The 27,873-nt window shown below is 38.5% G+C and overlaps 1 protein-coding gene across 1 annotated transcript; it reads right to left on the bottom strand.

Moving 5' to 3' along the window:
• Positions 1 to 186: 186 nt before the first annotated feature.
• CEP152 (centrosomal protein 152) lies at positions 187 to 27,873 on the bottom strand. The gene is made up of 28 exons (XM_055716786.1): positions 27,798 to 27,873; positions 26,352 to 26,474; positions 23,559 to 23,659; positions 23,229 to 23,295; positions 22,661 to 23,005; positions 22,026 to 22,194; positions 21,157 to 21,297; positions 20,128 to 20,267; positions 19,635 to 19,835; positions 18,035 to 18,182; positions 17,231 to 17,322; positions 16,246 to 16,409; positions 15,457 to 15,664; positions 14,469 to 14,582; positions 14,200 to 14,330; positions 13,887 to 14,015; positions 13,610 to 13,745; positions 12,702 to 12,881; positions 11,923 to 12,195; positions 11,370 to 11,501; positions 10,454 to 11,104; positions 8,634 to 8,808; positions 6,981 to 7,160; positions 3,444 to 3,525; positions 3,212 to 3,318; positions 2,302 to 2,458; positions 1,937 to 2,040; positions 187 to 1,705 (listed from the first exon to the last, which is right to left on the bottom strand). Exons 2-28 carry the CDS (start codon positions 26,436 to 26,438, stop codon positions 1,032 to 1,034), a joined length of 5,088 nt encoding a protein of 1,695 aa, XP_055572761.1. The 5' UTR covers positions 26,439 to 26,474; positions 27,798 to 27,873; the 3' UTR covers positions 187 to 1,031.

Here is a 27,873-nt window from a genome sequence, read left to right as displayed (position 1 = left end):
TAAGCATCAAGAGGAACATTACTACATCTTCAGTTTACACTGATAACCTATAATGTTTAAGGAACACCTGCAAAATGTGGTTATTCTAATTTAGACCTTTCTTCTGCCCCATATGAGCTTGCTTTTGCTGTAGCAAAGGGAAGAATACTTTAAGTGCGATTTGTTATAATAATTTAATAGAAAAAATGCAAGTATTTTTGCTTTTATTATGGGAACACACAGAGGCTTAACAGAAGGTCCTTCAAAATGGAAAAGTCAATTAAAATACTTACTTCAAACTAATCCTAAAACATATCTTATTGAGCTCTGAAGGAGTTTTCATAACCATTTAAAAAGATTACCACAAGTTAAAGTGGCTTTGTTTTAGGTAAGTTTAGCTTGCAGTGCAGTGTTTAATATAAAAATAGATTCTATTTAATACATTTATATATAATACACTATAAACAATTACAAAAGTGTTATTATTACAAAGGTAAACAGAAGTCTGCATTAATTTCAAGTAACTTTATAGAATTTCTTCACACAACATTCAATTCATTTAACATTGATCATGAAATGGACACAGTAGAACAGGCTTTCCCCAATTCTCATGCTTTTATTTAAGTATCAAATTATCTTTTTTTTCCTTCAAATGAAGAAGGAATGCTGGTATCGGTTCAAGTTAGGAAGTGGGTTATCAAAACCACTATCTTGCTGAAGAGGCTGGGGATCCCACACCATTTTTTTCCCAAGCATTTGTTGCAGCACCTTCCTACAATCTGGTGATACACCGAGTTGTGTTACAGCAGAATTTGATTTGTTGGAGCTGAGGAACGAAGCATGCTCTGGGTTTCTTACCAGGTACCGCCTACCATAAACTTTAGTGCTGCTTTTTGTGCTGAGAGTCTTGCTCATTGCCATTAGAAACGTCTCTCCAAGAAGTAACAACATTTTCATCTGCAGGGGAAAAAGACCTGATGTGAGGAAACTCTAAACTCTTCACCGTATGCAGTCTGTGCTTGCACACCTATATCCTGAACAAAAAGCCAGTACTAGAGAGGCATATCACTGCGATCCAGATGCAGGCTTCCATTCACAGAACTCCATTCATTGCAGCTTCCTTCATCTCTTTCTGGAGTTTCTTGAAAACCAAATTCTTGAGTTCTTTTAGATTTAGTTTTCCATTTTCCACATGACCGGATACATTTATCCTCTTTCAAGACTGTTCTTTCATTCTTGCTCTTAAGCATATGATGAGCTGGCCCAGAGATAGTATGGCCATTTGTAAAGCTGGGTGCAGGCGTATTTTCTAATGTCACTTGAAAAACAGATGGAGGAGCATTTTGATGTACTATATTACTAGCAGCACACAAGAGTCCTTTATCTGCATTTATGATGGGGCAATATTTTTCTCTTCTTCCATCTTCATCTGGATAAAACCTTGGCAGAGCATCTCTTGAAGCACCATCCAGATTTTTAGAGTTATTCTCGTTCTGAATATTTGAAGTCATTGTTTCATGAAGCACATGTTGAGCTTCAGTCTGCATTGCATCAAACTGCTGTCTCAAGTCACGAGGTACAAGTTTCTGGACGACTTTGTCATTGCCTTTTTCAGTAGTGCTTTTGTCACATGATTTGTTTTCCATATGGTTTGACCTGGTCTGAAGCATGCGATCTCTTCTTGAGTACTGTGCTCCAGGTGGCAGATCAGAATTTAGTAGCAGAGCTAGGAAAGAAGGGAAGGAAATAAATTCATTTAAGAAAGTTAATGCTGGAAGAAAAACTACATTATCTTTTTTAAATAAAGAATTGTAAGCATTGTCAAAATAAGCAGCTTATATTTACATTTTCATTAGCAAGCTTATAAATAAACAGTACTTCACCATCCATCTGCATATTCATTACTACATGCATTAAACCAATACAATCAAGAGAACGATTACCGAATCCAACATACCTGAGCGAGTAGACTTGCTCTGGGGAATGTGTCGAAGAGGTGTTTCCAGTCCTTTAGCCATTGTAGCAAGCTTACTGGCAGCATCCATTATTTTCTTTTCAGCTCTGCCAAGAATAGCAGAACATGAAAAAAAAAGTTTAAGTGTAACTCCTTTTCAGCTCTGCATTCTACTTCAAGGTAATGTTAGCGAGAGTCAAAGAATACTGAAAAGACAGCAGGCCAGACTGCTCAGCAGTGACCCCATGCCAATATGAGCAGACTGGCAAGACTTCAGGTCAGTTTGCTCCGAGGCGGACAAACACCAGACTAACGTCTACACACCTCTTTCAAAACCAACAGTAATTTCCAAACATACTTGAACTTACCCTTCATGTTTCCCATTATCAGTAAGAAGTTGTTGAAGGCATGTCAAATAGTATTTGCGCATTTTCCGTGCAGTCTCTTGGCGTTCTTTTAAAACCTCCACTTTAATCATTTCAGCAGCTCGCTCCTTACTTTCATGGATATAACAAATCATATCACCTACAAAGACACTGCATCAGTACCAGTTTTTCCCCAGAGTGGGGAAAAAAGCCAATACCACAAACTGGATTGTCCAGCAGACCTGGAGGAAATAAGCAAGGGCCTGGATTTACCCGCCAGCATTCCACCCACATCCTTGTGCCAAGTGTTACCTACTGGATGAGTGCCACTGAAGACGACAACCCATCAACATGCAGCATCAGACAGGAATTCAGTTGTCCGATTCTGCATCTTAAGCAGTAATAGAAAACACTAGGCACAGAGACTTAGGAGGAATGTTGGCTGGTAAAATGTGGTTCTAGGAATTCTTCAATAGCAGTGCAACAGGTGTCTGGGAATCTGCTGCACTCAGGTAAGATCTGGCACTACACTAAACCCTCTCCCCTCAGCCAGAGGGTGCTAATTAAGCCAGAAGGCAAGATACAGCACATGAGGAAACCAGATTCTCCCTCAGGTAGGTAGATTGTTTGCTGGAGAAACAAAATCAGTTCTCAAAATACACTTTACCACTTTAAAAGACGTAATACAGTGTAACAAAGCAAGAAGGATACAACAAAGCTTCACCCATCGCAATTAATCTTGTCTAAGATTACGGTGACAATTCCAGTTCTCACATTCAGTCTAGTAAGGAGAACAAATCTACTGCTTATGTAATTTTGCTGTCAGATCCCTGCGCAAGTTGGGTGAAGGAGGAGGAAGCAACAAAGGAAATTATTCTGCTCTCCTAAATTTTTAGCAGACTTTAGTACTTACGCTTAATCTTGGTCACAGCTTTAATGTACTGAGCACGCATTTCTTCCAGCCCTTTCACAGAGTCAGAGGATGTACAAGGGTTTGAGATGCCTCCCTTTGACAGTGACCTGAAATGCATATAAGTCACGCTGCGTAAGAAAAGCAATTTCTAGCTTAAAAAAAAAACAAAAAACAAAAACAACAAAACCCACACACCAAAAAGAACCCAGCCTGATTAGCTTTTTTTAAATACCTTGGTGGTGTTTCCAGGGCTTTCAATTTAGTCTTCATCTCAGAGTTTTCTGCAATTAGAGCTTCTAGAACCTTCTCATTTTCTATAAAAAAAAGTGATCATCATAATTCACTGCACTTCTCTGAAGTTCAACAAAAGTTATTACATAAGCTGCTGTCTCTAGTATAAGAGCTCAATGTCACAAAGCATCATCAGCAAATGGACAGCTGTTGTAGTAACAAGCACATCTAAATGAATCACAACACATTTCAATGAAGCCTGAATACAGAAGTCATCTCATAGAGTAAATAAATAAGCTTAAAGCCTTCACACCCCATTACTCACACTATGCTGGAGGCAAAGCCTCAGAGATACCAGGCATAGATGTATAGAAAGGACAGGGAAAAATAGCAAGGGTTGTTTTGACAAACATCGAGAAAGAGTATTATTAGTTTGTGGGTTAGCAATTGTGTGTTCTTTGGGGTGGAGAGAAAAGAGATAAAACTTGGTGATTGTGGATTCAGTTTTGGTTGTTTTGGTTTTGTTTTTTTAATAACCAAAAGCCAGTATTACAGAGAAGGGCTGGACTTCCATGCTGAACTCTGCTCGATGCTACTAAGAGGCATATAAATATGATGAGCCACTGCAGAGAATAATAGTGGAGCTGAAAATGCCCAGAGCAAGCTGACACTGAAGACTGCTGACCATGGCATACAGGTAGTCTACCTGTGGGTCACCTCCTGAAAGTTAAAGAACCTTAAAACCCATTTATTAGCTATATAATCTAAGCAAATGTTTATTTTGAAAAGAGGTGCAGATATTTACTGTAACTTGAATAATTTATTTATAAACTTAGATAGACCCATACAAATCAAGAGTTGATTACTAGCTTTCCTATTTTAGGAAGAAAACCAACATGAATTGAACACCTATACTGAATGCTGGAAATATCTCCAATGCACGCAGCCACAGAAGTTCTCACATGAACCATGGCCTATGGAAAACAAAGACATGCTCTCCATTTTATGGCGACAGTCTTACTAAAGCCAAGTCTTCCTTCTGGAAGAATCAAGGCTTTCTGAGCAGACTATGAAGACCTGAGCAAGACACAGACAAGTTTGGTGTTCTTCCTTCTTTACAATGATGCACAGAAAAAGCAAGAAGCAAGCAGCCATCCTGGAACACAGAAAGAAACAATTCAAAGCCTTCAGAGATCCTCATTTGTGGTCCAAATCTCATTGAGCAGTTGAAAGCTGTATCCATGATGACCCTGGTGGCAGCAGTAGCCTCTGTCTTTGTTAACAGACCTCCTATTATCCTTCACTCTTTCCTCCAGTCCCCAAGGAAGTTTACACACTATGTAGTTGTTGACAAAAGATCACAGAAACAGTATTACACAAGTCTGTATGACTTACCCACCTGGCCTTACTCACAAATCTGCAAGCTGGCAAAAACCTTTCCCTTACAAAGGTACAACATTTTACTCCTCCTCATTGAGCACAAAATTTATTAAAGCAGGCAACAGAGACTTTTCATTTAAAAAAAAAAAAAAAGAAAAGAAAAGGAAAAAACCCCACCCCACACAAGCCACCGCCTTTGGCAAGTAAGACTCCTTAGTCACTTGGTACATCCTACTACCTCACGTTTGCTCTCTCCAAACTGGCCATTTGCCAAATCGGCTTACAGAGTCCACAGTGACCTTGCACTAAGACATGCTTAAACAATTTTGTACAGTTACCAACCCTTAGGATGCAGTTTGAGACCTCTCCTGAACCAGAACCTTCAGCAACTCTAATTCTTGCCATGCTCTAAGGAGACCCTAAAAAAAAAAATGTCCTGTATACTATTGTGTACAGCTTCAACTGATTAAAACACTGCAGGGAGAAGGATCCTCTTATTCAATCGCCAACATGTTTTCCTTCAGAGAAAACATCATTCTCTTTGTTCTGCTCCTTAAGACAAAGACTGCTACTGACTTTAATACAGCTGAATAAGGGGATAGAGTTCCTCAGATACCAACTGAATAGGAACTGTGCTCCATATGTCACATTATGCCCAATTAGAAAAGAAATAAGTTCTTCAGCACAGGAATGAAGCAAAGCAGACATTCCCCCTACAAATCCTCTCAAAAATAAACCTAGACAAAAGGAATTCTTGTTGCTATCAGATACAGATGAATTAATATGACTTCCTCCAAGTGAAAAGCCTACATGCAAGGCTTATAGAGGAAGACACAACCGCAGGAGTAGTTACCAGTACAGCAAAGCTGTTTGATATGCCAAAGACTTTTCCTCCTCATTAACCCAGATTTCACTATGGCCAGAGACTTCTGCCAAGTTAAATAAAGCAATAAAGGATGGAATCTATTATTCTGAAAGGATGACAGATGTACATGGTGCAACAGCATCCAAAATAAATGCAGATAGCAATATCAAGTCACATAATATTGCAACTGACTAAACTGATGGTCAGGTCTCAGGGAGGTTTTACCACCAGGCAGTACCAGTCTGCCCACAGAAGGCAATATGGAAATTAAGAATGCCAAGAATGGGATGTTGGGCAGCAAAGAAGACGACAATCACAGCCAGCGGGGTGCGTATTAAACCAGACTACTGGATAACACCACTATTGAATCAGAAGCAGTCTCCTACAGTGGAGGAATGTCAAGCAAGTTATTTGCACCATCTTCTTCCATTAGATATAGCTTCAGAAAAGGCTTATTTACATACTACAGGCAGAAGCCTTCCTTTTGGCGACTATTTCAAAAAACAGACTGGATATTTCATATCTATCATTGGTAGAGACAGTCATCACACACGAAAAAGATTTAAGAACTAGGGACCTTTTCTCAGTCATCTCTCCCATATTTCTCATTTCCAAGCGACACAAAGGAAAAAACATTTGATTTAGAAGGTGAAGGCTAAATAAAGCCTACTTAAAGCCTACTTTAAGCCTACTTTAATGTTTACCAAAAAAAAGAAAAAAAATCAACAGAACTACACCTTCAAGCTATTATTAACTGCAGGAAGGTACAGGAAAACAGTGGTGACTAGCTTATTACTAGTGGTACCAAGATGAGCCACGTAACACTAGGGGCCACTCTGCTCTTCATACTCCTGCTATGGCGGGCAATGAGTATGTGCATGGTAGCAGTACAGGCCCAAAGGAGACAGCTAAAGAACTCCCCAACTCATATACATATGTAAGTATATGTATGTGCACACGTGCGCATTATCTGTATAACTCTTATGAGCAACAGGATCCACACGTACACATATTCAAAGAACATCTGCCACATGTTCAGATTTCCTCTATTCTTTTCCTGATACACACAGGATAGTGATTAATTAATATTTCAAGCCAAGAGCTTGGGGGAGTTTCTTCGCGGTCGGATGGTGTCAGTTTGTGGTTTGTTGTTGTAGGGGGTTTGGTTTTTTAAGTATGCACACACACCCGTTACATTCACTAAAAACTAAATGATGCAACAGATTAAAGAGACTCACGCGGCCAGCAAGACAGAGCCATTCAAAGTTGGGTTTAGGTGACTAACAATCCTACCTTGGATCTGCTCTGACTTCGCTTCACGTTCCTTCACAGCAAGCTGAAGATGTTTCTGGGCTATCTTCAACTCTCTTTTCAAGTCCTGGCACACAGCCTCTCTTTTTTCAAGCTCCTGGCAGCAGTGTTCACAGCAAAAGTCTTCCCAAGACCCAAGGTTCCTTTTTGTACATTTCTGACCTGCAACAGTAATTGCTGAAAGTTATACATCAACTATGGAGGTAAAAACCCCAAAAGAATCAACCCAGCCTTACTATTTCCAGCGCTCTACTTAATCTTCCTCTTACTGGGAAACACATAATGCATCAGTCTAATTCAAATAATCACAAGAGGCTGGAGCCCCATTATAGAAGGTGCAGCAGCATCTATCAAGTCATTGAGCCTTCACGGTCTCAATACACTCCCATCAGTGACAAGTTGAGTCTTCAGTCAGTGATATGGGACTTGGATGTTGAATTTTCCATTTTTAAGAAAAAAAGCCAAACAAACCAAACAAAAAACAGTCAAGCATGGTCTTTTGGAGTCAGCTGAAGGCAACTCTCCCCGCTGGGAAGCCTCACATGTGGCTGAGTCCAGTTAAGAAATTCACAAAGACTGGGCTACTTCCAGGAAAGCAATGGCTACTCTGTATAGCCAGGACAGGGAGCTCTAGAGACAGAAGCAGCGCTGCACTGCTCGTATTGTTTTGTGTTAATAGATGGTTTGTTATTTTGGCATTGAAGGAATTCAAGCCACACTATAGGCATAGAGCCAAAGACTCTCTTGGGTTTTCTTGCTTTATGTTGTTCAGTTGCATAAGAACACAAACTAAACAGAAAGCTCCAGAGAGATTTCTGTACCTCCCAGGAAGTTTTTCCCCAGCTACACTGTCTCCAGCTTTGCCATAGTACATATGACAGCTTTGGGAAGACCTACAAGGCCAAAGTATATACTGGGGGCTGGGAAGGAAGGAAGAAAAGAAAAGAGAGAGAGAGAAAGAGAGAGAGGGAGAGAAACATCACGTGGGGATTTGCTTTTTCTCAACTACATTCTTGATCAAAAGAATCAGAAAAGATTACCATGCCAGGTGAAGCATAATTCTTGACACACCAGTATCTTTTACACGAATACAGAATTGCTTGTCTTGTCTAGTGTCAACAGCAAGTAGTATAATTCAATTTTCAAAGCTCTGATTAAGTATTACCCATTTACAACACATTGTTCAGACCATACTTTGCTCATCATGATCGACACTGGCTTGTTTATGAGCTGTTATACACCAAAGGTATTAGTGTTCGTGTCCACAACCCCCAAAAACTATCTGCTGCAGGTGTAAATACAACAGCTGTTTCTTTACTCCAGAAGAATGGCTTTAAAAAGCAGAAAGCTACTAGCGTTTAGTAAAATGAAACTTCAACGTCTAGCATTAAATTAGTAAGCTGAAGATCAGTACCACATCTTGCAGTTTGTGACTTTGATATAGTACAAGTTTATGCAACATTAAAGAACCTTGCAGTCAGAACTGCATCTCCCTCTATCACCTGAATATTCACTCATTAACTAACTTTGCATTGGAGTCATCAGTAAGACTATTAATTGACTATTAAAGACTGCTACTAACAAGCTTAAATTTGATGATACATAATTTGCCAGTTTAAAAAGCAAACCCGATACCTTTGTCTGTTTCAGTTTCCTGCAAGGGCGGCTGTAGTCTTAGCTTCTTTTGTGCTTCTGCTTGGTGTCCAACATTGCACGCAGGAGGTCTTGCCATGTCCACAGGATCTCCTCCACCACGTTGCAGGCAAGAGCATGCTTCTTTATTTACATTACTCACTAGCTCTTCGTATTTCTGCAATTGAAAAAATACTTCCTAAAAACCAAACACCAAGCAAAAAACTTTTCCACCTTATCTTAAAGGTAGGCAAGTAGTATGTTATGCATAAAACCAAGCAACCCTGGCCACAAAGTAGCTTTAGTAATTACAATGCAGGTGCTTTCACCCTGCAATAGAACTGTATATCGCAGCTCAAATCAGGAGGAAAATACATATTCTAACATACAGAAGTTTTATTTTGCATAATTCACTGCAACAGCAGTACGTGGCTATCTTGAGTTTCAGTTTGGAAATGTCAGTAGCCCTTAACACTGCAGAACTATACAGTGTCTTCAAATAGTTGAAGCGAACTTGTTTTTTTTAAAAGGTATATCCAGCAGAAAAAAGGGCTGGACTCATCTAAAGTTTCTACACAAATATGGGTAGCAGAGCAACAGGAATGCCATCTAGAAAAATGTAACTCCTTTGTTTATTATTATTACGGTAACATAAGAGATGACCTAAATAAGAAATTAAAGACTTCACTAGCTAAGGTGGTTCAAGTCAACCAATGTTTTGAAGTTCAATGGCATATTAAAAACAGTTTACCAACAGACATTCATAGCTATTACAGAAGATGCATCAGGCATGGGAAAAACCTTCCGATTCTCTTTATCGTTGTGAAAAAAACTCATGACAAAAGAACTCCAAAGGACCACTTTCTGAACAGAAACATATTATCACTAAAAGACCAGGTAATTTTATCATAAGAAGTCACTTTACACTTATTTCCCCCTGTCCTGCCTTTTCTTGAAAAAGGCAGCAGTTTCATTCTCTGTCCTATTCTTGGATAATTCCCCAGCTGCTAAACACTGGGCAGCAATGACACTTCCAGCAGGATGCTCCCCATAACTAAAAACTACTATAAGCACAAGCGTTAGAGAGAAAAGAAAAAAAAAAAAAAATCTGCCAGAACATCAGAAGCAGAAGCTTCTGGACAGATTTCTGCTTAGCCCCAAACTCCTCTAGAAGCAAATAGGATGTCTTTCCTCATTTGGGCAGGCACATTGAAAAGGATTTCCTAGAGCCACAATAAAGTTAAGCAATACTATTATTCCCAAGATAGATCAGTTTGTTAGTTATTCAGTTCAGTTCTACTACAGATAATTTGCAAAAAGGATTTACTGTTTTCATCTTTACTTGTATCAGAAGCGGGAGGGGGAAGTAACATGATCACTGTTCAATCACCATTACAAACTGCTAAATTTCTAGGAGAAAAAAAGAAAAAAAAAAAGCAGCAGCTATGCAAAAAATATAAGCTTGACCTTCATGACAGAACCCACCTAAGAGGTCAGAAGGAACCTTCAACAGGATCCCAAGCTTAAGATGGTGGATTCACCTCCTTAATTTATGAATCTTGGCATTAAAGAATGATACTCCTAACCTGGCTTTCTCTTCTTCAAAGACTGAAGATATCAAAGCTACACCCTTTCCCTTTTCACTTGCTAATGCAAGATTTAGCCCTCTTACAGTTTCACAGGACTGTTGTTTTTGATGAACTCAAATTTTGGATTCTCCAATTCTCACAATTACGTGGATATTTTATATTGGGAGAAAACAGGTATGAGTGACTTCTCAGGTCCCTTTTCTGATTGACAGTTACAATTTACAGAAGTATTACCTCTTTCCATTCTTGCTCTTTCTTTTCCAGAATTGTGTAAACTGTGGTCCTGTAGGCCTTTTGTAAGCAAGCCTTCAGTTTGTCTTTGCATTGACCATTTAATTGACTACAAGCATCAAAACACTTATCCTTCCAAGAATGCTTACTATGTGTGCACTTGACTAGTTCTTTGTGCATTTCACTTAACAAGCCCTTAAGCTCAACCAGAGTCTTCTCCTCAAACCAATTAATTTTGTCCTGCAGTCTCTTTGTTTCCTGAGCCTCCCATTCTCGCTGCTTTTGGTGTAGTAACGTCTTTATTTCTGCTTCTTTCTGAATGGAGAGCTCATTCTTCTGCTTTGCAAAATCCTCCTTTGCTGTTGCAAGCACCTCTTTAATTCTGTTTCTATGATCATTTAAGAATGATCGGTAGTCTCTCTCATTTTTCTCTTGTATCTGCAGGATTTCTTCTTGCTTTTCTTTGTTCCACTGAGCACGGGCTTTTGCTAGTTCTGCTTTGATAGCTGCAGGGATTTCTTCTTCCTTTAGCTCCAATTCCTTCCTGAGAGAAATTACTTTTTCTTCAAGTTCTTTAATTCTTGGTCCAGATTTCTCAGTGTTCTCATACTCTTTCTTCCATTTCTCTTCAGCAGCCGAGAGAACTAGGGCCAACTGGTGAATACATAATACAGTCATAAATATCTACATACATTTACATACACGTAGTATAACCCTGAGTTATCATCAATCTATTGGTGATTATTTTCAAATTATTTAATAAAAACAATCCTATATAGACAAAAGATCAGAACCAGAGTACACTAGAAATACATTTCCTTAATGATTCCCCACTGATGCCTACATTAATTCCTCAGTTGTATAAGGGCTTTGGAAGACTGAACTCTACCAATACACATATACAAGTATTTTTGGCTACCTGCTTTGCTGCAGTCTCTTTGTGCTCTTTTTCCCATTTTTCTTGCTCTATCTTTAGATGTACTTTGTACTCTTTGAGGTCTGTTAATTCTTGAAGCCACCTGGCATGAGCTTGGGTTAAAGCTGCATCTACCTATAAGAGGTTATAAAAACCAAACCTACTTCAGTCACCACCACCAAATACATTTTCACTATTTTCATGTAGCAATGAAATAACATACTTCAGTTTGGATTGCCTATGTTTACAGAACTTAAACAAATCAGACCAGCAGCATCTGATGCATTTCTTGATGCAAAATATTATATTTTTCTTAACAAAATGGTATAAACTAAGTCAGCATTCTCAACTCTGTTCAAAACTGGTCTGTGTGAAGAACAGCTATAAAAAACAAGCTACATGCTACAGCTTCTTTAGTTTTATAATATAATTCTAATATAGCAAATAATTACTGAGTTTAAGAGAAAGCTAGTGGAAAAGAACTTTTTTTTTTTGGTGACTTAGTTGCATATGGCAGTTTCACAGGCTCCAGGCAGACAGAACAATTATTTGTTACCTGGCTGGCAAGATCTTTATGGTACTTATTTTCCAGTTCTATTTCAAATTCTTTTAAGGCCTTTTCAGAGACCGTATTTTCTTTCAGAGCCTTCTGGATCTGCAGCCTCCGATCTTCAACGATCCCTTCTAACTCTTTAGTTGAAACTTCGTCCACAACTGTTACTTGGTCAGTTTGGCTGCTGCAGTCATTACATTCAGCTACGGTCCTTCTTGTTTCTTCCAGCCTACTTTGCCATTCTCTTTCTATTTTTGCAAAGATTTGTTCTTTATTCTAAGGAAAAAAATATTTTTTAAGAAAGTCTCTCCAGTGTCCAAATAACTAGAATTTCACTGGTACTTGACAAACCAAATCCTGTTTACACCAATCATCTTCCCTGATAATGGAGAAGAGCAAAACCATGCTCAGAGAGAGACTGGTAACTCATCACAGCTTTTGTCTATGGGATAGGATACACAGAGGACTTCTATAAGATAACCAAACACAACAGAAAGCATAACCACACACCCAGGGATGAGGGTGGAAAACTCCAGCATGCTACCAGCTGTGACATTCAGGATGTTCTGTATGTTACTTTACAAGGTCTAGGGGCCTTTTGTAAAAAATCTTAAGTATGTGTTGTAACACCTGCTGACTTCTTCAGAGGCTCCTAAAATGACAGATCCTTAAAAGCCACTTCAAATGGTAGACTAACAGTGCATAAGTCTGTCTACATACAAGTTCTTTCAGAAAATAAAAAATTTAAAAAAATTTGAACCCCCCTGGTCTAAGTTCCACACCTCTTTTTCTTCCTTCTCCCAGTGAACTTTGGCTAACGCAACTTCCTCTTCAACCTGCTGGTTTTTTTCTTCCAGCCACTGCCTCTTTGCTGCTATCATAGCGCTGCTGTGTTTCTCTTCAAGCTCAGTCCTCAGAAGGTTAAGAGCACCTTCTTTTTCTTCCAGCAGCTGTTTCTTGAGCTAGGGGTGAAAAATTAAAATTAAAATATTCTCCTAGGCAAAGCAAACTGCTCTGGTACAAAGTAATGAGAAAGCATGAGTGACAGGATTAACTCTCTAGAGCCTGTGCACTGATCTTCCTGATGACACCTGGACAAGAGATTCAGCTCTCAAAAGGAGGTGTTTTAAGGCATGATATCAGAGGTTACTATAGGCTGTGGCTCTAAAGTAAGGTTTTTTTAATCAGACATCTTTACTCCCACCATACTTTGTGCTGCACCTCTTTACTGCACTTGCTCAGCAAGGTAGTTGACCTACTTTAGTCATTTCACACTGATATATTCAGAAAAATAAAGTTTTTAATCAATACAGCAGTTTGAATTATTACATAAAACGCCCACAGTATTTTCAGATCAGTTTTATATAGGGAGAAGAAAATTTGTATTGTCATCTAGTCTTTAGAAAATGTCTCATGAATGTAAAACCTCATGCTATTGACCGAGCAGTCCTCAAAAGTCAGATTTATGAAAGTTGGCTACATGAAAATGAATGACTACTGGAATTCTATAATATTTTAAACCCCAGGACACAATAGCAGGTTAATTTAACATAGGTGACATGTATAAACTTTCTGATATAGCTACATCTCTTCCAAGTATCTTAACAATTACAAAGTTAAATACACTTAAGGATATTACATTTTGAAAAAAGTCTGAAATGATATGTTTTATAGGTATTTCCACAAGTACCTTCTCTTCCTTTAGCTGCTGCTCTTGCTCAAATTTCTGCCTTAAAGTAGCTTCCAAGGTGTCCTTCTCCCCACAGACTCCAATGTAACATTCTTTCACTGCAGTCATCTCTCTGTTCAGCTCCTCTATGTTAGCCCTTCACAGGACAGATTATTTATAATCAATTAGTCTTTACACTCTCAGGACAGCATGTCTGTACTTGAAGTGTAACTAGTACTGAAGGCCTTACAGGAAACGTGGAAGTTTCAGTAAAAGTGGAAAAAATGGCAAGTCTTACTTTAACTGTGAGATTGTCTCTTCGTAAGTTTGAATAAGTTGCTGTTTTTCTGCAGCACACCTCTTCGCCAGGTCTTCCTCAAAATGAGCTTTTGTATCCTCATGATGTTGCTGGTAAATTCTTTCACACCTAAAATTAAGAAAGGAAAAACAAACTACCTAGGTTTCCTCACACCCTTTTAAACAGAGTTCAACTTTTCCTTAAGAAACTGGCCTTCTAACGTTGACCTCCCCCTGTACCAGCTACCTCATACAATATTGTACATGCAGGCTAGAAGTCCGCAAATGGAACTAAACAGAGCTAACAGACATACCTGTCAATGGCTTCTTGTTTATCCTGATCAAAATCCTGAACCATCTTTCTCATCTGACAACACAGATCTTGATTTAAGCTTTTCAGTTTTTCCTCATTTTCCTTCAGTTCTTCAATAGCAGAAGTATGGTTCTGGACAAACAAGGGCCAAGTAATAGGTAGGTCAAAAAGAACCTTTTCTAATTGCAGGTTTTAGGACACGGGGGAGAGTAGTTGGGGTTTTTTTGGGTGGGGTTTTTTTTGTAGGAATAAGCAGCACCTCTGTCTCACCTCAACTTCTTGTAGCAAAGCTTCATTAGCCTTTCTGAGTCTCAGAACTTCTTCCTTAAGTTTATCAGAAACTGAAGGACTGGCCACTGAATTATCATTCCGATTTGTGACAGGCTGAAATTAAACAAAATTAAGATGATATCTCTTGATACATATGATTTAGAAGGTGACGCTTAAAAAAAAGTTAAAGCTGTCAAATAAAAATTGTACTTAAACATAAAATAAAAAAAAAACCAGAGGAAACCATAAAATAAAAAAACCAGAGGAAACCATTGCAGCACAAGATACAACAGTATGACTGCTACTCTAGATGAATACTTGAAATTCAAAGCATCATGAAGGTTTAAAGAAGCACATATTCAACGTCATGTCTGCAACTTAATGACGACTATCATCCAATAGAGAGCAGACTTCTCAAGCATATTATATTCCTATCCCACATCCAGGTCACAATGTATAGATTACAAAAGCAGATATTACAAGTTTGATCAGTTTATAGAGGGATGGTAATAATGGGGTGAAGAGAGATGCAGTATCAAAGAGATTCCTTGTTGATCAAATTACATAGTGAAGACACTCTGTTTAATGTTCCATTTGTATAACCTACCGATACTATTGGCTTTCTCAGAGAAATTACAAGGCCTTTTTGGCCAAAGAAAACCTACTTCCTCCAGAGAAATTCAGTTCTGAAAAAAGCAGTGGCCATTAAGTGCTATCAAGCAAGCCATCATACCAGGACTTGCCTGATAACACATATGGTGCCCATGTTCTGCTATTTCAGTTTGCTTCTTTTTTAGCAAAAATACAGAACAAGGCATCACCCAAATCACAATACTTTCCTTAAGATCAATGACAGATTTACTTAGTTGCTATGGACACTCAGCTATGAGTAAATTCTTTGGTCCATTTTCATAATAAGTTTAATGTTCGTTTCGTTCACTAAAATCCAGTGCATCTTCACTTTTAAAAGAAGTGTAAAGGAACAAACCTCTGACTCTTTTGATGCTTTTTCTGCCTTCAACAACTGCTTGTATTCCTCTAACATCTTCTGGCAGTCTTTAAGATCATTCTGTAATTGAGTAACCTGGTTTCTCTTCATTTTATTACTGCTCAATAAGCGTTCCAGCTCAGCTTTTAATTCTACAATAATTTCATCTTTAGAGAGCTCTTTATCCATGTCTCTGTTCTGCATTGCACTATTAGGGAAGACAATCAGTTCAGTATTTAAAAGACGAAACACATTTATCTGAAAGGTAGCGACAGCAGAGAGAAGAGCAACTAATGCTACCACAAACAGGATAACAGTAAAAAGAACGAGATAACATGAATACAAAAGCCATGTGTTATTTCACAAAGTAGCAATCAGCATACAGAAAACTTGTTCAATTAGCTGTTTTCCCAAAGGATTCATTCTCACATGATATGAAGTATTTTGGGACAACTCAATTGGCTGGGTTTTTTTAAAAGACAGCTTTAGTATTAAGTAACTATGTGGAATCCTTGAGCAAAAAGGTATCCATGCATATAATCCATACAATTCAAGGAAAAGCAACGTAGTCACTATAAAAATCTGAAGATTTATTAAGCAGCAATTAGCATCCGATTTATTATATTAGTTGTTTCCTGTTTCCCAGATTACCAGGAATACAAGCAGTATTTCACGTATCTACCAAAAAAACTATATGCTGATCCAGTAAGGCCATCTTTTTACGTATCACTTGTATAATTTCTTGAGAATTTTAGATTTTTTTTTCTTTCAACAAGGATCACTCAATACCTGCAGAACCTTGGTTTCTTCCCAGTGATTTTTTTAATTCCCAAATCTACATAGGAATCACCCAGATTTGTACGCAGCTCTCCACCTGAATCATTCAAAAATACTCCAAGCTTGGCAGCAGACTCATACAAAGCTATTTCTTCCTTCAGTTCCATTAATTCTTCCTTAAAGGAAGAGAAAGAAAAAAAAAATTACACTAAGCAGAGAAACTCCGAGCAAACACATCAGGTCCACGATGACTCTTCCAAAGATGACAAATACATGGAGATATTCTCTCTAAATATAGTTGTATTTAGCTGTATTTACTTGAATCATCTAGCATTAGTTTTATTTCTTTACGCTATCATTTTTGATACCTCTAGCAAAACATATGTTAAAACTACAATTTAGGGAATATTTTCTGTTGTTCAGTATATTCTATTGTTCATCTATGTACTATTCTTTCTTTTGCTCTTACTTCTTTTCTGCTGTCCTTGTACAGTAAAGTGGATGACAACAAAAAAGTACGTAGCTAGAAAAAATACGTATTGCTTTAGTACTTATTAGCATTCGTAATTTCCAAGATGATAGATTTAAGTCAAATACATGAACTGAATTTGAAACAGACTTCCAATCATATTTTACAGAGGACTCGCTAGCATTCCTTTTTGCTGGCAAAAGGTAATTTTCAGAATATAGTATCCCCAACTATCCCTATAGTCTAATTAAGTTACAAGATTCCCAGCACATAGAATTTACATTCTTTTTTTTTCCATAAGCAGGTTAGATAGATGGATGATAGCAGATTTGTGCCAATACATATGCTCTACTGTGTTTTAATGGAGGGAGAAAAACCAACCACAAAACAACATGCAATACTGGGAGATATAGTAGTGAAAGGAGATATTTCCCCAAGTATAAGGAGTTTCAGCTACCAGCCCCTTAACTATAATGCCTGCCCTCCTAAAAATCAAAACAGTAAAGTATTTAATAAAATTAAATTAACCTGCAAAGCCTTGTTCAGGTTATTGCTCATCAGGTGTGCAGACTGAGCTTGTTGCAATTGAAGCCGTAACTGATTTGTCTCCTGCATCGAGCCTATTGAAGGAAAGAAAAAGGAGACAAAGAAGTAGTCATAAATACACAAGAAAGACTAAAAAAAAAAATCTGGAAAAAGATCACTTACAAGTAGCAATGTCGATTCTGGTACTAGGCATTACTCTATCTCTACTTCCTTGAGCTCACTAGTAACTACTACATACATTGTTATTAAAACACTTCAATGTGTGAAGGTAGGCAGAAGTCAAATACACAAAGAGCAGAATATTTTACGTGCTATTCCTACAAGTTTCTAAGAATCAGCCTCCAGCCACAAAACTAGTTCTTTTCCTGTTGCAATTTGATATTGAAATGGCAAGTCAAATGCTTAACACAAAAATAAGCAGCTTGCTTACAAAGGCTGTTATTTAGTCCAAAACTAAGTTTACACATATGCAGCACAAAATGTGTATAAAAATAGTGGAATAGTTTAATCACTATTGCTTGGAGTTTTGGTTTATGGGTTTTTATATTTTTGGGGATGGGGCAGGGAAAGAAGATACTCTTAATTTTTATTGGTTTTTTTTTTTTTACACTTCAGTCTAGAATTAACTAAACTTTAAGTCCAGCTAATGTACTGCTTAGGAAATGGCCTAGTACATATAGCCTGATGTTGATTCCATTTCAACAAGAACACAGATGTGCAATTTCATGCTTCAAAAAACTGGAGCTGTTAGTGCAAGGAAAGATAAGGTATGAGCAAAAGGCTGACCTGTTTGCAGTAAATTTGCACATTGCTTTTGGCTTTCTTCTAGGCTTCTTGTCAGTCGATTTATTATTTCAGTTTTCTCACATTTGGTTTCTTCCAGCATTTTTTCAAGTTGCTTAACATGCTCTCCTAGATTTTTGCAAAGCTCTGTCTAGGAAGAGAGATTATTTTTACTCAAGTTACAAAACATCTAGCCATCTAGTACAATTTCAGATATAGAAAAAGTCAATACATACAAGACACAGGAGCAAAAGAATCAATCTGATACCTAAAGGGATAGAGGCTGGCTAAATCAATCACAGATCAAATGTGATCTCTTACAACACCAAAGTTAAATTTTCACTAGGAGACAGTAAGTATATTCATATATAAACGTATGGATGTGAACTGTTTTGTATTTCCTAGAACAGTTAGTTTTCAGCATACCAGATTATCCCATCATTAATCACATACAGTTAGTTTACCACAGAAAAATCAAGCCTTCATGTAAATTAAGTCTGAGCTTAACTCAATTAAGTTTATTTCAACTGAGCTTAAGCCAAGCTAGCAAGTTCCAATGCTCTGTAGAAGAACCATAGTTTTTTCATGTGATACACAAAGTAGACCTTCATATGGCATTACTTACAGTTAACCTACACAGACCTGGGAGGCACACTACCCAGTCTTCATGCCTTTTGACTTTTCTATTTTCTCTCCAAAACAGGAGACCTCTCTCTAAATACCCCAAACATACCACCATAAAAAAAACAACTTCTTTTGCAGTAGAGACAAAGCTGTGTAAACTTTGCTGTGGTACTAACAGAAATCTAGCAGTGCATCCTTGTTTACAAGCAAAGGCTAGTTACCTTTCCAAACATACTACTCATTTATTTTTACAAATATCTATGTTGAAACAATAATTACAGAAATTAATTACAAGAGTTAAAAGAAATGTAATTCTATTTCCTTTATGTGAAATAAGAGAACAATAAGTTAAGGCCTGCCTTGACTACATTGCTTTAGTATCTCTAATAGCGTAATGGACTTTTATGGCAAGTCAAGTAGAATAATTTTAATAAGCTCTATAACCATGTGACAAAATACATATCAAACTCCATCTTAAAGCCAGTCTTTTCCTCCTTCGCCTTTTAAATCTATACTTCTAAAATAAAGGGACTGTTCAGTGATTAGTTGTCCTTGATCATTTTGAGACTAAAGCTTGGCAATAGACTGTTTTTATTAAACAGTTTTTCTTGCAGCAAAAATATCACAATATTTCTTATTTTGTTCTTTTCTTCCCCAAATTTATTTGCCGATACTCTGAAAGAGTGACTGTGCACAGAACGAAAGCTCAGGAGAGAAACCAAGAGAATGCATTCCTGCCTCCTCTACATTTGCTATGCACAAACTCACAATCTGAGCTCACAACTGCCTGGAGATGTTTATAAAAACATACCACATAGGCTTCATAATATTGAGACTTACACAGAATTTCCTTTCCATTTGCTTAGCAGCTTCCAGAAGGAGTTATTAGAATTATAGGTCAAGAAGTGCAGTTTAGGAAACATGGGGAGCTCTACAGCCTCTCCAGTATGGTACTCAGCATCCTAAAATAATTTCTCACCTGCTCTCGGAGCGCAGATCTTGTAGTATCAAGTTTCTGCTCTAATGATAATACTTGCTTTTCATACTTCTGCTTGAGTGCTGAAATAATGGCCTCATGTTGCTCTCTGGCTCTCTGAAGGGCATCTGATCGCTGAAGTTCTAACAGCTGCTTCTGCATGCTTTCCATGGCTACCTCTGCCACTTTGGATTGCTTCAGTATCTGCAGGAACAATATTAGGGTAGTTCCCAGTTACATATATTTCACTTTTGCTCCATATTCCATACGTCAGTTCAGGTTTTTGGTGCAAGAGTTGCTAAAAGTCCTCAGATAATATCTGGATTTTAATACAAACTATTTTCCACCAGTGCATCCTATTCAATCGTCATATATTCAGCTTCTGCAATGGTCATGAACAGTGTTTTAAGCGACCAGCACTTATGTTTAATGCAAGTGCACCACAAATTTAACTATAGAGATCTTCCATAATAAACAGTAAAAATATTTATAGTACCTGCTCCTCATTGGTAGTAAGAGTCTGAATTTGAGTTTCAAGGGCTTTTATTTGACCTTCAAGATGCACTTCCCGTTCCTTTCCATTCTGATAGAGTTTTTGAGACTCACGTAGACTAACAGCCAAACCATCCTTTTCATCTTAAGAGAGACACAATGTGTAAGAAACATGGCCCAGTCACACAACCACCACAGAACATAACTGTTCAGTATCCCCCACTCTACAGAACCATTCACTATGAGCCCTCTTTCCCATACTGTGGGCAGAAGATGGAACAAAAACATTCAGTCAGTCTCCATCCAGTAACCAGTTTCTCCCTCTGGTAGCTGGAAGCACTCTGATACATTGCACCTTCAGAACCCTAGTAGAAACAAGCCTCATTTTGTCAGCACTAGGAACTAGCATCATCTCTTATACCATTTAAAGGGAGAAACAAAATAATTCCCCTGGAGGAACAGCAAAATGTTTGGCAGCTGGTTTTCCATCTTGTTCGCTCCTTCTACCTTCTAAAAATTATATTCTTAAGTCTCAAAACTCATGACTTTTTTTTTGTCTGTTCCTAGAAGAAAAGGGAGACCAAGACAACCTCCAGTCTCCATGACAGCTTTGATCATTTCGGAAGAGCTTCCCTCTACATACAGTCCAGGAAACAGCTTGTTAAACTCAACAGCACCAAAAAAAAGGGGTTTTTCCGTAAACATACACTTCTGCTATTGGAGTTTGTCTGTTTTGAGCTTTTGACTTTTGTACTTCTAGCATACTACTTTGGCAACTTCTCTACGTTTTTAATGCCTGAAACGAAGGGACTCTGGAATACAACAGTGGTCTTGAGAATGCAGTAAAAGTTAAAACAGGCCCAACGCACAGAATTTTCTTTAGAACAACGTTGGCGGGAGACAGGTCCACATAATCCCAAATCAAGTTTATTAATATTAACAATAGCTGCAGAGACACTACCTAAATAAAGTTTTGGAACAAGAAAGTTACTAAATATGAATAAAAGCTAAGAATTAGTACAAAACATTTTACCTTTGATCATTGAAAGCTGATGATTCAAATACCTAATCTGCTGTGCACTCTTTTCTAGCTTTTCATTAAGTTCTTCCAGTTGTCTTTCTCTTGCTTTATTCAGAACTTGAAGTTGAAGGATCTGTATATTTTCTGGAGAATCTGTCAAATTTCAAGTAGCATACAGAATACAGACAAGTCAGCACGTAAGCTAACCAAGGAAGTCATTGTCATAAGTAATTCCTGTCCCAAGATACTTCTGTATGAATGTACAGTGTGATACACTGTATTAATACAGTGCCAAATTTGCTGCTGGTTCACAAAATTGCATCATTCTTGAATCCGTCTCTGACTCCCATCACCTGAGCTGCTCAGGCAACAATGGCTGAAGAACTGCAGGAATTACTGATGTGATTCACACCTAACATCAAGCCAGATAAAGGTTTACATGCTATGAATTCACACACAGTCTTGTGGCAACTATAAATTTTCAACATTTCTAACAAGCAAAGTAGTTCTGTCATTTGAAGGGTACCAGAAAAACCCAATGTGGCAGCAAGCAAAGTTATGTTTCACCAGGTAGAGCAAGTCATTATTTTCCATTATAAAACAAGACAAAGTGCCAGTAAGACTTGAGATCAAGCCACAAAATAGCCTGGAACTCAAATACCCTTGATCAAAATGAGCTGATTTCTAGATAAAGGCAGGGAAAAAAACCCACAACAACCCACAAAATTGGACTATTCTAATGTAAGCTTAAAAAAATTAAAAGGTCATGTACATTAATGTACTTTTACTAAACATCTACTAAAATCAACAGGTTTTCTGTTATTTCCAGTGGACTTTTCACACAAGTTTTAATGTTTAAAGTCTAAACAGCAAACACCTACTTCCATCGTTGCCCAAGAATTCATGTTGCAAATCTTCAAACACTTCATTTCTTCTGGTTCCTTCTTGGAGTACTGGAATGTTTTGATGAATGCCATTTTGGTATGGTTTATAAGTCACTTTGTAAGATTCTGGCGATTGGCCACTGACAACGTCAGATGCAACGAACTGCTGTTGTGACAATATATACATAACAGGAAATAAATTAAACTTACAACTGTAGTCTTGCTCAGTGAAGATATTTCTCATTTTACAGGCTGACATTAAGAGCTCTAGTAGCTATTCATTTTCAGGCTCCAATCCAGCACACCATTTAAGTGTGATAAAAATTTTCATGAAATATTCCACTTTAGGAGAGCACTGAAGCGTCAGCTTCAATAGACTAAGCACACACTGCAGTAAATCACATTCTTTCTACTTTATGGAATTCTACCTAGCCAACAAGAGGGAAAAAAAATAATTATAGCATGCACATATGAAAATCCAATTATTTAACGCTCCATTGTCTTAGACAATAGAAGCCTCCCATTATTGTTTAAACTGATAATAAGAGAGAAAGCATTACAAAACATTACTACAAGTAGACCCGTGAAAAATTTCCAAAAGAGACAGAAAAATACATTAGTTTCTGAAATACCTTAAGATGTTCCTTTGGAGCATCTGGAAAGTTTATTCTTTTACTTTGCTGATTGTTAAATTCTGGTTTATGGTCATTTGTATAAGGCCTGAAGTTTTCAGGAAGATGATACACATTGTTCTGTTGGTAGCAACTTGGAGCATTAAAGTCACTTCTACCAAGATACACATCATCAGGATCCTCTTGCCCATTCTGGTCAGAGTAATCTTCCTTAGCATCATATAAATGTTCCTTCTCTTCATCGTTACATAGGCCATTCCATTTCTTTCCATGTTTTTCAACATGATTGTTTTGCTGATCACACAAGAATTGTTCAGGGAACAGATTTTGTCCTTGCTCATAATCCTATGCACAGATAAGACATTTAGAATTGCTCTCAAAACTCAGATTCCCTCCCCACCTCCCTTTTTCTGCGGTTACCAGCCCTCAAGTCAGAAATACTTCCAAGTGAATAGCAAAACACGTCACCTACATGTAAATTATTTCTCCAATGAATTTGAATAATATTTAACATGTTGTTATGAACAAGCAATTCCTACTAATTACATCACTGCTCATACAAGCTTACATTTTGAGGATCACTTATCAATGGATGATCGTTCCACCTTCCATCATGCTTCCCAGACTCATGAGATCTACAGAAAGACAAGCAGCTTAACCATGTACTTATAACTTCAGGAAAACAACAAAAACAAAGCAAACCACCTCTTTGTTAATTTAAGTGGCATCTAGTCTGTTTCTCATGGAACACAAACCATACTGCCAAAACTGCATTACAGCTCCCCTTTTACTTGGATTGCAAGTAAATTTACTTGGACTACAACTCATCAGCTGAGATTTTGATTTATTCTCAAAAGCACAACATAAGTAATAAAAAAGATGGTGCAAAATGCCTTACTGCTGCTCCGTTTCATGAATGCTACAGTCCGAATAGCTGGAGAGCTGGTCTCCACTGTCCTCCAGCATATCATGGGGAAGGTCTGTCAATAGCTGTTGCAACTGAAGCAGAACAAAAAACATTTGTTATATGCTTTTCAAAAGAATGCACGCAAGTTCAATCCCAACAGAGAGAGCTAGGCAAAGTAAGACACTTGCACAAAATTCTGGTTTTATTCTCTAAGGAAGGACAACACTGGAATTCACAGAGACTTGTGCCACAGAATGCTTAATAGACTAGAGTACCAGCCAAATGATTTTTCTGGCAAACTTGTTAAGAAAAAGAGCTGCACCAAGAAAGAGGCAAGAAAAGTGTCACCAGATAGATAAGTCCCAGGCAAGACTACTTTTGAAGAATGAACTGCAAATGAATCATGCCAAGGTTTCTCCTCCCTAAATTCCAGGCAAGAGACATCAGAAACATGCTCTTGCTAAGGAGTCCAAATTGAAATCCAGGTAAGAACTTGCCAGTCAGTGTTACCAGATGCAAGAAGCCATCATTGCAATGATTAGTGGTCTGCTCATGTGTTCAGATGAAGTCACCAAGCAAATGGACATGAACAGCAGAAAATACCACCAATTCTAATCCAGAAAACAGAAAGTTGTGCCACTGAAAAAAAGCCACAGCCCAAACCCACCTGAACTTCCTTGCTCTAAAGATTCCTATATAGAATATACCTCTTCCAGTTTTCAAACAGGCTTTGATATGAGGCCACATATTGGGTTGATTGTAGATCTGAGCTATGCACTTTCTTTTTCTTATTAGGGGACTTGAGCACTCCACTATATATTCAGTTACTACATGCAGCTTCTGAACTCTAACCCTGGTTTTCTCTAAACTCTCAAAGCATGTATTAATAAGAGCAGAAACATTAGCTGCCCATACTAAATACCTTATTAGCTTTTCATTTTTTATTTCAGTTTTTTTAAAAAACACACACTGCCCCACCCCAAACAAACAAAAACTATCACTTACAAAAAGTTTATCTCATTAAAGATATCACATTCTCTCAGATGGATTTTAGATGCTCTCTAAGGCCAAAAGATAAGTGAGAAGTTAAGGTCAACTTTTCTAAGTGTCTGTAAGACAACAGAGAACTAAAAGTTTGTTCCCAGAAATTCACTAGTGGCATGAAAAAGGTTTTCCTATCATCAGAGCATACTTCAGATTTATTGTATCTCAGCTCCAGGAAGCAGGAAAGGCAGCATCATTCACTGAAGATCTCCTTTCCTTTGCCCTACTTGCAACCAAGGACATACTCAAGCACCATGGGTTTTGCTGGTCTTGCACTGCTTTGGAAATTAGATCAAGAGAAAGCAGCACATATACAGTTCACAAAACATCATCATAAGAGTTCATACTGAAACAAGCTCAGCCTACCAGGTTAGCTAGCACAGAACTCCAGATATGGGTAAGAATTGCCCAATTCTTAAGTTAGTGTCAAAGTATTCTCCTACCATGTAGATCTCTCCAATTTTCAAGAAAAAAAAAAACACCCACCCAATTTGCTGTAGCAGAAAACTTGAAACGAACAAAGAAAGTCTTGGATTACAACTTGATCAGGAAACACAGCACAGCCTGTGTTTTAGCCTCCTTTTAGCAGGCTAAAAGTCACATCCCACCGATACATCTACACATACAGTTTTTTGAAACCCACCTTGCCCCAGAACATACATGATCTACAAGGATTACCAAGAACTTACTCCAAAGAGGCTGCTTTGTTTGTTCCCACTGCCTCTTGTCCTGTCAACTGGGCACCACCAAAAAAACCCCTGGCTCCATTCTCCTTACATCCTCCCTTCAGGTGTTTATACACACCGATGACATTCTCCCTGCACCTTTCCTCCACGCTAAACAGTCCCAGCTCTCCCAGCCTCTCCTTATAGAAAGGATGTTCTCCTCAACACTCTGAACTTACAATCCTATTTATGCACTCTCTCGCTCACCCACTGTAATAACCCTACAATGATTTCACTACTTGTTCTCCTGCACTAGCACAAGATTCTCTGTCTGAGTAGAAAGGTTTGGAACAGACACATTCCCTACAGCATTTGAAATAGTATACTTCCAAGATGTACAGCTATCATTCTACAACACATTTTTGCAAACATGAATCTCTACATTACCTACACTCTAGACAGTAATCCCTGAAGTATGTATTTGGGACCTTATCTGGCATCAACATAACTTACCACCCTATAAGAAACCATTATGCTTATTCATGTTAAACACACATTTTGCCAATTCTCCTTATTAAACAAAAAGAACAGAAACACTCAAAATATTTCAACTTCAAAGAAATCCCAAAACATTTAAATATATTTTTTCTAGAGATTAAAGTATGCAATTTATAATCAGATTTTTAAAAGTAATTTCCCATTTTTTTCTAGGCTAACCAAATTTTCAAGTGAAAGAGAGCTGTTGCTTTCAAAGTATTTGTAGTAAGTGAAAAAGTTGTCAAGAAATAAAAAAAATGTAGGTGACACCAGCCTTTTGCATTTGATCTATTGCACAGGCAAGGACTACCAGTCATCGAGCCACTGCAAATGACATTGCAAGGCTCTTAAAATGCAGCATCTCATGATGTCTTCACTCTTTACACCACTCTTGCAAAGCACAGTCTGCATTCTGTTTTCCTCTTAACAAAAACAGCATAAAACTTTTTGATTTTTTAAAAAGACACTAAAATGACAGAAATGTAAAGAAGATAGATACACAAGTCTTCAGATTAAATAATTTATTGATTTTTTTCACCTCTTGTTCTCTTGCATAATCCTCTTGGTCATAGTCTTCATCATCATGTTGTGTTTGTAGAGCTCCACTATCAAAGTCAAGGGACATTGTTTGCTAATAATATTTTTGAGTATCCAGCAAAACCTATTGCAAGACAGGAAAATATCACATGAGTAAAAGTTGGGGGGTACCAAAAAGTACCACACTCATTTCCTGAATTAAGTAGCCAAACACACACAGAAGTTGCTTGATTTTTTTGAAAGAAACATTACACATTACCGATATCATTCACTTGAGCTTTTTGTTTTGCAGTATATCCAATGCTACGCACTTCTAAGGTTACAGCATTTAAAACTGACTATTTGGCCTTCTCATATGCTGACGTTATTAAATTATTGAAGATCACTCCCAACCAGACATTATTTTCTTCAAGTTCTGACACTGTATGTTATATGTATGCTGTAATACATGTTGATAGTTCTGTCCACGTTTACGTCTCAATTTATTTAATCTATACATATTCAACTGTTACAAAGTGTACCTACATTTTGTACTAAATATTGAAAGTACGCCGCTGCTTGTGCATTTGGATAATACCTCTGATAGAAAAACAGGAAAAGTATCATGGAAATACAAAAAGTATTGTGTCAGTTCCAGATTTAACTGCTTAACGAGGAGACTTAGACTCCCAAGGCCTTGTCTGCAATGAGTTTGCAGTAAGCCACAGTGTGCAAGTGCTGGCCCACACTTGGTTGCAAGATAAATTAATCCCCAATGAAGAGATGCTCCTGACAGGCAGTTACGAAACAGAAATGATTGATGAAGATTTTACAGAATGGCACATTCTTTGGGCATACAGGTGTCACACATGCTGGAGCCTTCGCTCAGTATAAAGCTTTACAACGGCATTATCCTCAAGTTAGAGGACATAACGTGTCACTTCATTACGTTTAAAGGACCTGGTTGCCCACAGATGCTCCAGGAAACGCTGTAACCCAGTCAGCAGGAGCCCCAGCCGCGCCAGTGCCTGGCTCTCCGTGCGCGGCCCCAAACACCAGCTCCCACAGCGCGACCGCCCGCCACCGCCGAGGCGGCTCGGCCATCTTCCCCCCAGCCCCGCGCCAGCCGCAGGCGACCACCCACCCCCCGACAGCACCCTCCCCGCTCCCCTTAAAGCACTTCCCAGCCCCCAGAGCTGAGGCATCCGGGCGACGGGACAGAGCCCCATTCCGCCGCCTCACGGCCCGTACGAGCGGCGGGCAGTCACGACGGGCCGCGCCTGTACACAGGCCCCGCCAGCTCAGGCCCTCACGGCGGTGGCGCGGCGCCGGGCAGGGACGGCGACTGCCGCTAGGCACGGTGCGGGCGCGGAAGCACCTCCCGCTGGAGCCTCCTGAGCGGGCTTCGCCCCAGCCTCCACGGGGCAGGAGGAGAAGGCAGAGCACGCTCCCGAACACCGAAACTCACCTGAGCCGCCGCGGCCGCCCGCCTGCCCCGGGCACAACAAAGGCCCACCCGCCGTTCTTCCGCATGACAACCGAAC

The sequence above is a fragment of the Falco cherrug genome, chromosome 7 (genome assembly GCF_023634085.1).
Source record: "Falco cherrug isolate bFalChe1 chromosome 7, bFalChe1.pri, whole genome shotgun sequence".
Classification (NCBI taxonomy): Eukaryota; Metazoa; Chordata; class Aves; order Falconiformes; family Falconidae; genus Falco; species Falco cherrug.
This window is presented reverse-complemented; position numbering and strand designations above follow the sequence as displayed.